Genomic DNA, 12066 nt, shown 5'->3' with positions numbered 1-12066 from the left:
GTGCCTTTCTCTGGAACTCCAAGTAAACGTCTTTAATGCTGAAATTGTGTCCATTCATCTTTGCAAAATAGCTTGAATTTAGCTCAATCGATTTTCCCATAAGCTCTTGACTCTCCTGTTCCTGCTGAACAAAAACACCCCAACGCCATGATGCTGCCACCACCATGCATCACCATTGGGATGAGACCCTGTCTTATCCCCAGTAGGCATGTAGTTGTGCTATACTTTCTCCAATGTTAAAATGATGAACTGAACAGGGCTCAGTGAGACATTAGCCATATTGTTTTATAGCTTCACTGTCTCCCATGATGCTGTTTGTACTGGCAGCCAGTCCTCAGCCCTTCCTCCTCCTCCTCCTCTGTCTGTCATTGGTCAGGACGTCACTTGATCTCTCACGTGGTTCAGTCAATTCAAGCCACTAAGGATCCCTCCCTGGGCAAACTGCCAACCTGAAGTTAAGATCTTGATCTGGCGTATATTCCTTCACTCTTCCAGCAGGACTACAGGTTGGTTTTAGAATAGACAAACATTTTTCTAAACCACATGCTTCAAGGGTGAAATTACTACCCTGGTAGTGAACGTAAGGTTAATTATACCAAAGGCATTTGGAAAACACAATTATGTCACATCCAGGTGGATCCCTGAACAACAATAAACTGTGGAAGACTTTTTTTTTCATGTTGTGGAACAGTCAAAGTTCACACTTGCTCCAAATTCCTAACAAGGAAAATAAGCATCTGAAGAATCAGGTATCCTCCAAGGCAGGAGGCTAGACGCCAAGAGGCTCTGGAAACCTGCTATACATGTTGTAATCCATTACAAAGTTCACCTTTGGGTGCGGGGAAGAGCAAACAGGCCTTAAAAAGAGTCTAAAAAACTAAATCAAGAGTCCAGCCCTCAAAGATAACACAACCAGACGAGCCAGAGGAGTCAGATGGCACCTGTCACGTAGGCAAACTGACAGGTTTCTTACATGAACATACCAGCGCAACAGCAAACACAGGCACATTCTTATTCCTCCGCTGCGCTGACAGAGCGAAACTGCAGAGTTAAACAATAAGTCAGGACCTGCACTTAATTTCTAGTGTGTAATAACCCGAATAACACGTTTGGCTGGTGACACGATCCTCATCAGATGCCATGATTCAAGAATGCGTTCAAGCACAATGTGATATATGGGATTCTGAGAGGAAGAATGTCACTGGGAAAATACGGGAAAATACTTTCTGCGGTGCAAATGATTTATGTTTTGGTATGTCAATTGCCTTCGAAGAGCTTTAACCAGCCACCACAAAGAATGCAAAACATGCAGTCATATATCAATAAAAAAATGTGTTTTTTAGACATGACATCCGTGTTGGATTGTGAATTCTGAACAGAGTGCATGGGACTTCTCAGCAACACCAGAAGACCTGTGCAGAAACCTGTCACCTCCTGTTAAAAGAGGATGAAGTCTTTATTGGTTGTATTAAAATAAACATAATGGGTCAGCAGTCCAGAGATTCCTTCAACATCTGCACAGCGTTTTATTGATTTACATAAATTATTGAAAAGAAAATTACATATAAAGTAAAATAACAAAAACGCTGGCACTTCATTGTATTTCATATTAATGCTTTCTAGCAACTTCCTAACAAATCTCTATAGGAGTCACTTTCTTGTTTAGAGAAACACCGGAAATGTACTTTCAAAATAAGTGCATATTAAGTGATAATATTAAGATGCTTGTTGCATAAAAAAGTACAAGTATTTATGAAAATTATCCTTAAAAATGCTGAATTTGTTAAAGAGCATTTAAGCTAAATTTAAGTCTGGACTTTGACTAAGCCTCTCCAAAATCTTCAGTTAGTTTTATTTTACTTTATTTATGTACTTTATTACTTTGAGCTATGCAGATGTGAACCTGCTGGTGACCTTTGGAGAATTGTTCGCTAGGGCTAAGCAAGACAAATTTATGTCTAGACTTTTTCTTTCAAGATATCCTGGTATAGACAGCAGAATTTATGGTTTTATAAATTATATACAGGCCCTGGAGAAGCAAATAGGACGCAGACTACCGCCATATTTGCTATGATGTTGTTTTTACAAATTTAGTTTTAATTCTATGCCCAAAAAGTTCCACTTTTTATACTTGTCACGCTGCCAAATGTTTTTCCAGAAGTCGTGAAAATCAACATGGTTTTTGGCAAATGTGTAAAACTTGCCTCAACCTTAACACCATACTGAATCTATGATTTTTTTTTTGCCAAGAGGAAGAGGAGAGATCCCAGACAAAACCAGGGCTGATCATCTGTGGCACTGTTGTGCCAAGTCTCACAGATGCAGCTATTCATGCAAGAAGAGCCTCAATAGATCAATGTCTGAATAATATGTCTATAATAAATTAAATTAATTAATTGAATCTAATTACTGATAAAAAAAAATAAATGAATAAATAAATTTCTGGTCACGCCAAACTAAGTGAAACCATAAAAATAACTCAATTTCAGGAATCAGAACTATTTCGCGTTTTATTTTGAAACCTTAAACCGGAAGTCGTGACTTATGTTGATTTGAATTGACGGTTGAGATGTTTGAGGAAGTCCTAGATAAACGAACCTGTCACGGAATAACTTGAGATGTCAAGTGTAAACATGAGTGCCTTCATCTCAGTCATATTTCATCCATGTTGAACTCAAACAAGTTACATTTGTTAGAGATTAAATCCAACTTGAAATAATTAAACGAAAAGAGCGACGCTTATAAATAAAACCCAGCAGCTGCCGCTTCTCTCGGTCAGAAACGTTATTTCCCGAAGGCTGTTTTTATTCCCATGTTAAATCTTTATTATCCCACCATAAATGTCATATCCTTACTGTCGCGCCATAGACAGCACAAAATAAATTCAGCCTAAAGTAGGTTAACCTTGATGTTAACTGACAGACACTTTGCACAAGCCCCTCCACCACTGTTGGTGCTGGAAATTACCGAGGGGGTGGGACTGGAGGAGCAGAGGGGGGGTCGAGCAGAGACTTACCTGGGAGTTGAGGTGCCATGGGCGGCTGTAGAGCGGGGACTTCGTCGGTGCTGTGAGGGTCAGCGGGACGGAGCGGCAGGAGCGTCCAGAGCCGGAGCCGCCATGTTCATCTGGCTCAGAGGCTCCTCGGCTGTTTATCTTTACTAGTAGACCCCCTCCTCCTCCTCCTCCTCCTCTTCCTCCTGGCTGCTACACCTCCACCTCCTCTCTTCTCGTAACGCCACCAACTCAGCTCCTCACCGCTTCTTCGCATCTAAAGTTTAAAACTGAACCTGAGAAAGCAAGTCTCTGTGGCTGTAAATGAATAAGCTACTCGCTGCGGGGGGAAAAAACGGATGAGAACATTTGCTGTTTTGAATATTATGTCATTTACATTGGCTTACAAAAGTTTTAATATATATTCTAATTCTGAACGTTGGAGATAACATAAAACAACCCATTTAAGAGCATTTCCTGAAAACCAAAGTCAAAGCTAAAATCAGTCTTCAGGGAACGTTTTAAGGATTATATTATAATTCCTTTATGACTGATATAACCTTACAAGAGACCTTTAAGGACATTCCCTCAAGTTTCCTGAAGTTCAAACTGGGGGATTACAACAAATCTTCTAAATAATACAGTAAATAATATTCAGAACGTTATACTGAATATCCAGTTAAGCATGAGGGTGGGGGTGGACCAACGTTTTGCCACAATCCCAAAGTTGAAAGTACTTGGGGGCCATTTTGCTTTTCCAACATAAAATAATTTTGTTGGAAAATGTTTTATATCTGCTAATTTTAATTGAACAAAGTGGCATTTCCTTTATCTTAATAAGAGGCAGACAGTTTCCTAAATTTTGGGGCATATTTGGTCTAAAATATTTTAGTCAATTTTTAGCAACAAAAATGAGAACTTTCTTCACAAACCCTTCAGGGACCTTCTAGGAACAACTCCTGCAGATTCTGGAACTGTTATAAAGCAACCTACTTACAGGGAACCTATAGGGAATGCTTCTTCAAATCCCTTAAAAGTCACACTAAGAAGCTGCAACAGTACCGAGGTGTTTATCTGCCATAGTTGGGAAATAAATACAGGAGCATCATATTGTTAAATCAAGAAAGTTTATTGTTATAACTAAGTTGCAGCCAAACTTAAGGAAAACATCACTTAGGAAAGGTACCCAGAAGGTCACACCATGTATGTGACAACCTACATCTTTGTAAGCTTTGAGAAACATTTAATTAAGATTTGTCTAAAGTCAAACTGAAAGTGGAAACCAACCTACCCTATAATTGTTGCAACCAACTTACAAGCTTTTAAGGAACCTCTCAACTTCCCTAAAAGTCACTCTGAAAAGTGGCAGTCAACCTTCAGGAAAACAAAACACTTTGAATGTGATAACTGACACTGAACGTCGCTTTAAGGTCAAACAATCTTCAGGGAACATTCACTCAGTTTCCTTCAAGACAATCAAACTTAAGGAAACTTTTAGGAAACCGTTGTTGGAGGAAGGTACCCTAAAGGTTCAGATGTATGTTGGAACAGTCCTGCATGTTTTCTAAAGGTCAAGCTGTGAAGGATGAACAAACATTTTGCAGACATTTAAGGACCATTCTATGATCTTCAAAGCCAACACCAATATTGTTGCAACCAAATTTCAGAAAAAGTTCCCTGGAGGTCCCTACAAATTCAAACTACGGTACATATGTTAAAGGTAGTTTCGAGAGCATTCCTTTAAGGTTCCCAGAAGGTCAAGTTACGATTGGTATAACTGATCTTGTATATATGCTCATGGAAAAGTTCTTAAAGATCTAATCTTGACAAGAACATTTTAGTAAATGTGGCCTGAAGTTTCTTCAAAGATCTTGTGGCAGAAGTTGCATTTACCTCTCTTGAAATCTTCACAGAATATTGTTGGAAAGTTTCCAAAATAGAGTAATTATCAGAAAACCATTAGGAGATGTCATGTTTTAATCTTCAATTAGCTTTCAGGGAACCTCCCAACAAGTTCCCTGAAAGTGGGACTGTGAAAGTTGGAACCAACCAACCATTAAATTCTGTAACCTGGTATCCAAATGCAGCATATTGACTTTTTTTTTCTTCTCATCGACCTTTCTGTGTTCTCCATGTTTCTGTCATTAAAGTCTTTCATAATGACATTTGCTAACTGTAAGTAAAATTACCAGTCAAATACTAAAGCGGTTTGTGTTCAAAACAGCAGCACTGACACAAAGAAAGTCCCATGTAGTCAGACTGCATCAGCACCGTGAGTCAATATAGAAACAGATGAGATCCAGAGTTCAAGAGGTCACCCAGCAGAACCAATGAGGGAACTCTATAGTGGTTCTTCATAATGATTTAGTTGGAATCATGTTCAGCTGTTCACATTCCAAATGTCATATTTTATTAAAATTAAATTAAACATTAGTTTAACAATGAAAAATAGAACAACTCACATAACATATGCATAAAAGACAGACAATAAGTCTCAATGTGAATCTTATTTATTTACAACCTCATCAAGAAAAATAGAACCTTTTTACTTCATATTACTGGATTCTTATTTTACTTTTTCATAACAATTGACAGATCAGGTTACTGAACAGATGCTGCCACCTAGTGATAACCTGGATCCGTGTTCACCTATTTTCATACAGACGTCACATTACAGTCCAAGAACAAATGTTAAGGGGACAAAATCTACCAAGTTAAGGAGAGAAATTGGTAATTTAAAAAATGATAACCACAGTTATAAAACAAAATCCACCTGTATGAAGGCATAAAGATAAATGATAAGCAGTTAAGAGTAAATCAAATTTTCGGTTGGGCAGAAAAACTGTAGAAAATATGTATGATAAACCTAATTTTTAAGAAGCAGAAGAATTCAAACAGACAGGAGCTCACTCTGTAGGAGATGTCTAAGCCAAGGCTGTAAATGACCTTTTGATTCATTTTAAATCTGTGATGCAAGCAACAACATGGTCCATACAAGACATTTACCCCTTTAAAAAACATGTAAAGCAACATGTTTAAAAAAAACATGCAATACTTTCCATTCTCAGGCTTTCAGCAACACCCATCACTGTGTAATGTGATCACTAGGTTTCAAAAAGGATTCCCAGATGTCGTCTGGATGGATTTTCATCACTCAGGTTGAACGTTGCATTTATATTATTTCATCTAAGTTTGGCTGGACATCAAAGATTACTTCTCCACTTGCTGCTCGTAGAAGAGTGATCCACTGGGGGAGAAGCATGTTTGCATTAGACCAGAATGAGAACTGAAGTGGTTTATGGATTGTTGCATTAGCTATTGCAGCAGAGGAAGTGATAAAATACCTAAAGTGATCTTGCCTTCCTTCTCCAGTTTCGTGAGGTGATGAACCAGGTTGACATTAGCTGCTTGGTGCAGGTTTTCAGGGGTGTCCTGGAGAAAAACAGGCACAAAGGTTAAATGTAAGGTTAAATGGCCATGACGGTTTGGCCATTCATGTTCGGAAAACCTTCACCAACAATACAGACAAATTCATCAGAAAATATTTCCAACTTTGTAAAATACAGACAGTGTGAAAATTAAAAGGAGGATACTGTGTGCTTTTAATAAATAATGCACATTAACTTGAAAGCCTTTTCTGAATTGAGTCTGAAAGTCTGTTTATCAAAGTTAATAATACATACATGGTAGGAATATGATACCTGTAATAAGCTGAAATATTCAGGGAGGAGTAGGTCATTTTCATTTTAAAGTTTGTCATAAAAACAATTGGATCACTTACACTTTTTTGCTTTTAAATATTTCTGTACATACTGTGGTTCTGCAAACCTGTGGTGTTTTTAATAGACAAATCTAACTTAGAAAAGCAGACTATGTGTGTTTATTTATGGTTAGTGTAGAACCACTCACACCTGTGTGATTCAAGAGCTTAAAATAAAAAGCTTCAAAGAGACCGAGTATTCTTCCTGACCTTATAGACGAGTTTTACAAGCTCCATTGAAGAAAAAGGCTTTCCTGCTCCATCCTGAACAGCTTTCAGGATCTGTTGTTCTCTTTGGTCTCGGTGGGTGATGTAGTGTTTGATCATGGCGCCAGCATCCTGCACCACAGGTCCGTGTCCTGCATAGGAACACCAGGAAAACAGCGCTATCTACACTGTCACCACGCAGCAGTGTAGTGAAAAACGTGGTGTTCTTGGCTCTCAGCATTTTAGTGTAGACATGTTCCATGTTATTGTTTACATCTGGAGGTTTCAGGCATGCACACAGCGCTGGGGGGCAAAAAGACTTTTTCTTTTACTTGCCATCTATAGCCGCACACCGAGGTCGAACAATTTCGTTAACTAAATGAAGCCTGGAGATGTGGGTATTATTAATGTAGTGCAGTGTGCCACAACAAAGGGAAAACATCTGAAAGGTTGTTGAAGAACAACTGAAAACCACTCATATTATTTTTTCCTTGCTCTCTGTGTCGGCTATGATACACACAGACCCCAAACCTGACCTGCTTCTCTCTCCCTTGCTATATTTTTGATTAAAACTTCTTCCTGATCTTGTTATCTATTTGTTGTTATGTTGACAATTAGTAGAAAAACACTTTTACATAGCACGCATACATTTAAGATTTAACACGTTATGTTGACAACTTGACAGCTAAAACCAATACTTGTCATCGTCGGTGAGCAGCTTTTTGCCCTCCAGCAGGGAGATGGGGGGGCGGGCTCTAGCATCTGCGACATCACACTGCAACGTGTCCAAAGAATAACTTTCTGGGGTAATGTGTACAAACATGTTGCCAAAGCTAATTTTGTACTCACCGGGGTAAATGAGGTCAGCCTGTGTGTCCAGCAGGATCTTCAGAGACTTCATGTAGTCGTAGAGATCCTCGAACACGGCCGTGCCCTCGCCCAGGATGCAGTCTCCGGAGAAGATGGCCTGCTCCTCCTCCAGCAGCAGGGCCATGTGGTCGTCAGTGTGGCCTGGGGTGAAAAGCACTCTGAAATGTGGAAATTTGGCTCAGATATAACTGACCTCCCATTCAAACATGTTTCACCTTAGAAGTTGTAACTTATTTTTTAGTTTACTCAATATGCTAATTCCCAGTGGAAGATGTGAACTGACTTGAGAGTGGCTCCTTCAGTCTGGATAACATCTCCGTCTTTTAGGTAAGAATACGACTTGCTTCCAGCCATTTCTGTGACCCGGGTGGCACGTGGGAGTTTGCTGACCCGAACGTCAGATCCTGCAGGATAGAAAAGCTGTTTGCATTCATTTCATCCCCTTCAGTAAGCAATCATGCAGGAATACGCACTGATTAAAAACAGAATCAAACAGCCCAGCCCTGTTTGAACCCACAGAAACAAACCAAACCAGTTATATCTCTGCAGATGTCTTCCACTCCGCCGGTGTGGTCGTGATGCCAGTGAGTGACGATGATCTCCTGGATGCTGGTGCTGAACTGTCCCAAAGCATTTTTCAGGTTGCTGATGTATTCAGGAATAGCAGGTTCTCCAGTGTCGATAAGCACACGTCTGAAACCAAAGTCAGAAAGAAATTCAATGTTTTTTTGTTTAATTGAAGTTCAAGGAGCTTAAGATCAGCAAATAACTGTCAGTGAATAGTGACATACCAAAATGTTACAGGCCATCTCAAGATATTGCGTACATAAAAGAAACAGTTAATGCAAAATTATCTTCAAGGATTGCTTAGAATTTTGCTCCATTCATCCTCCCATCATTTCTGACCAGTTTGCCCACACAATGATGCTGCCGTTTAACTGTGGGGATGCTGGTTAACCATGATGGTTAGTTTTCTATTAGAAAGCATTTTGAATGTAGGCAAACAGTTTTCTCGGCTGCTTTTATGAAGAACTATTTCCCTAGAAAACGACTTCTGCAGGAATTTTAATGCCCTGGATGTGATTTAGGAGTATCGTAGGGGGAAAAAAGCCGACACAATCAACAGAGACTTACAATTCATAATGCACTCGTTCTCACATTTTCTATATTTTTGAGCAAGTATTGCTTAAATTTAGGATTTTTTCCCTGCTGAATTTGGTTGACAAGGTTTGAAAGTAGCATAAAATACGAACAGTAGGTGTTCCTCAGAGTTCATAACGGTTATTTCTAAATAAAACAACGATAAAGGATCAAAAACATGAATTGACGTGTTGACAGCAGTCACCTTTGCCCGGTTCCGACCAGGTAGGTGTTGGTTCCCTGGAGAGTCATCGGACCCGGGTTGCAGCCTAAAACCCGAACAACTCTGGCAGAAAGCTGCTCTATCCGAGGAATAATGGCGGTCATCGCTACAACGATTTGTCTACAGCAAAAAATATCATTAAAGAGGTAAAAGTTCAAAATAGAAACCTTAAAGCGTCGTAAAACAGGAAACGCACGTGTTTACTTCCGGTGAATGTGCCCACTTCAAAATAAAAGGTTTGGTTTGAATATACTTCTAAAATAATGTTTTTTTAACAAAAATAAATATTGCTAAAATAATAAGCTATGATTTAGAATTAAATTTGATTTTTTATAAAGAAAAGTATATGCTCTAAAATAAATATATATATATGGAAATATGAAGTTAGCAAGGTCCACTTTGTGTGGGGTTTTACGTGTCCAAATATGAAAAGTTTTAATTGTATTTTTAAAGTTATCCCTTTTTAATTTAATCTTTTTTAATTAAATGTTTCCAATATTATCTATTTTGCATGAACAATTATTATCTATCTTATTTTGAAACCTTTACAGAAAATAAGCAACAGGTTTTGGAACGTTGTGCTCTAAAAGCAAGCCTAATTTAAAAATGTAAAATGATTTAAACTCACTGATCTAATCGTTTGTGCTCAATTTCTTGTTATGGCATTTTTATCAAACCACTTTTTAAAAAGTTAGGTTAAGTTTAACTGTGGAACTTCCGGTCCTCGCTGCTGCAGTATTAACTATATACCTTTGAGTCGTTTTTAATACTAATTGACAATTATAAAAATCTCGTTCTGCATTGTGCAATTGTTATTTCCGTTTGGAATTTTTTTCTTCCGTGAATTTTGCATGATTATGTTCTTGCAGGCAGCTGTTCCTGGACGGAGATGTGAAGGCTTTACATTCAGCACAGCAAAAAAAAAAAAAAAAAAAACACTAGGTGGAGCCATTGGTCAGTTTATACAATTTGTTTGCCTCTGTAGATTGTTTTAGTGTGATCAAGATGTTTTTTAATGACACATCAGTTTAAAGCAGATGTTTTGTAACTGTCACACATTTAAAATAGCGCGACACTACACGACATAAATAGATTCTGAATGAGTTTAACAACGATAACGTTTCCATTTAGACAGATATTGGAATTTGGGCTGGCTGAACTTTTGTTCAGCTTTACCTCAGAGACGATTAGTAATCACCCACTGATCTGGATGTTTCTCCTCTCCACACCCTGGTAAGCTGCTGCCACAAGGTCTCTGCTCCTGTCCAATCTAAAATTGGTGAATGATTAACAGTCCTGGGCTTTAGTCTGTATCTCAGAACATAAACACTGAAAAATATGTTTTTTGTCAGTTAACAACTCTTAGACGTGGTTTGAAGAGAGGTTTAGTCTCTGGAAATATGCTAAAAGCAAAAGCTTATGCATTAACAATTAAATATTTCTGCTAATGTTGGCGAATCATATCAGTCTGTTTGAATGCAAACTCTGTAAAACACTGTGATATTCATCTTGAGTGACAGGGCTTCATTTTTATGTTTGCAAACAAAAAATGCAGAACTCCTGCAGTGGAGGACTGAAATAAAATACTGAGGATATTCAACCAGTGAGAAATATTTAGCATCCTCCCACCATGAAGCTCTATGTTTAGTTCAGGTCCCGTCCAAAAAGTACTGCCTCCCTAGCAGGGCTGATTTCAAGACAGATATCTGACCAGCTTGTCTGATTTAGTTTTGTTTCCAGCAGTGAAAATGCAGTGGCAGAAAAACCAGAGCAGAAAATTACTCTGGTTCCTCAACAGATTTTTGCATTTGAAACAGACCTAAAGTCATTTCTTGATTCTGCTTTCTATGCTATCTATAGATATTGTATAAACATTGATATATAAAGGTACTAAGCAGCAAAGGAGTTAAAGTACAAGTGTCTTCCCCCATCATTTTACCTCTGCCATGCTTTAGAAAGGGAGCTCATTTGAAATAGAACCTGTTGGTTGTAATGTTCAGGTTTTTCTCCACCACAGCAGACAGGAGCAGGGCCTGCGTAACAGCAAATGAAACTCCTCTCCATTTATCAGTGTTGTGTTTTGCTCTGCCATCACTTTCAAAAAAAGACACTAAAGTCGTTTAACTCTTCTGCTTGAGGCAAAGTCTGGCCTCCTGCCTGGAAGGAGCAGTCCACCTTTTCTGGTAAAGGAACAGCCTTAGACCTCAGCTCTGCACATATTCTGCAAGAACAGGGAAATTTGTCCTTTTATTTGAGTTTCTCTGGCCAGCACATTTTATACTTTACAAGAAACCCAAAAGCCAAACTCCTGGGAAGTCATCACAGGGCCCTTCATACTGCTGCATGAATCAGAGTACTAACCTCACCCACTTCAAATTTCTGACTAATGGCACAGTGGTTGTCAGAGCCCACAGCAGAGAAAGGTTCAGCCAGGACGATGTGTCAAGAACAAACTGCAAGAACAGAATGGTGTCATTTTTCTTGCCGCCCTGTGAGAGAGAACATATTTCTCTCATCTGGTGGAGAATGTTTGAACCTGTGGAGGAACTGACACACTCAACACGCTGTAGGTCATAACTTGAGGAAACCTCGGAACTGTATCACTAAAAAGAGGAACAAAGACAGTCACTCAAAGGTTCCCACTTATCCTCACCTGTGCCTCGACAACCTGCACATAACCACCACTAAAAGGATCCAGGAGAAGTGGCCCTAATGGAGTCTGCACTGCTTTGAATGTCTTTGACTAACATGCAAGATTGTCCACCAGATGCTTTTAAAGAAAATAATGGAACTGCTGAAGCTTTTATTCTGCAGAATTGAGAGAACTCATCCAGTGCTCACCTTTTAGATACATACAAACTAATTTGAGTAGTT

The 12066-nt window shown here is 38.8% G+C and overlaps 2 protein-coding genes across 3 annotated transcripts in view; both read right to left on the bottom strand.

Annotated features, from left to right (window-relative positions):
- Nucleotides 1-3224, bottom strand: part of LOC106905193 (nuclear receptor coactivator 2) — a 52442-nt gene extending 49218 nt beyond the window's left edge. For both annotated transcript variants that reach the window (XM_014969861.2, XM_088014343.1), the window contains exon 1: nucleotides 3017-3224. The gene's annotated coding sequence lies outside the window, so the exon portion shown is untranslated. The remainder of the gene's footprint in view (nucleotides 1-3016) is intronic.
- Nucleotides 3225-5484: 2260 nt separating this feature from the next.
- lactb2 (lactamase, beta 2) lies at nucleotides 5485-9402 on the bottom strand. The gene is made up of 7 exons (XM_014969864.2): nucleotides 9175-9402; nucleotides 8362-8522; nucleotides 8113-8233; nucleotides 7809-7987; nucleotides 6963-7111; nucleotides 6337-6424; nucleotides 5485-6239 (listed from the first exon to the last, which is right to left on the bottom strand). Exons 1-7 carry the CDS (start codon nucleotides 9294-9296, stop codon nucleotides 6196-6198), a joined length of 864 nt encoding a protein of 287 aa, XP_014825350.1. The 5' UTR covers nucleotides 9297-9402; the 3' UTR covers nucleotides 5485-6195.
- Nucleotides 9403-12066: the final 2664 nt, after the last annotated feature.

The sequence above is a fragment of the Poecilia mexicana genome, unplaced genomic scaffold (genome assembly GCF_051168715.1).
Source record: "Poecilia mexicana isolate PSO_F unplaced genomic scaffold, ASM5116871v1 scaffold_17, whole genome shotgun sequence".
In the NCBI taxonomy this organism is placed as follows: Eukaryota; Metazoa; Chordata; class Actinopteri; order Cyprinodontiformes; family Poeciliidae; genus Poecilia; species Poecilia mexicana.
Note: the sequence above shows the minus strand (reverse complement) of the source record. Positions and strands in the feature narration are given on the sequence as shown.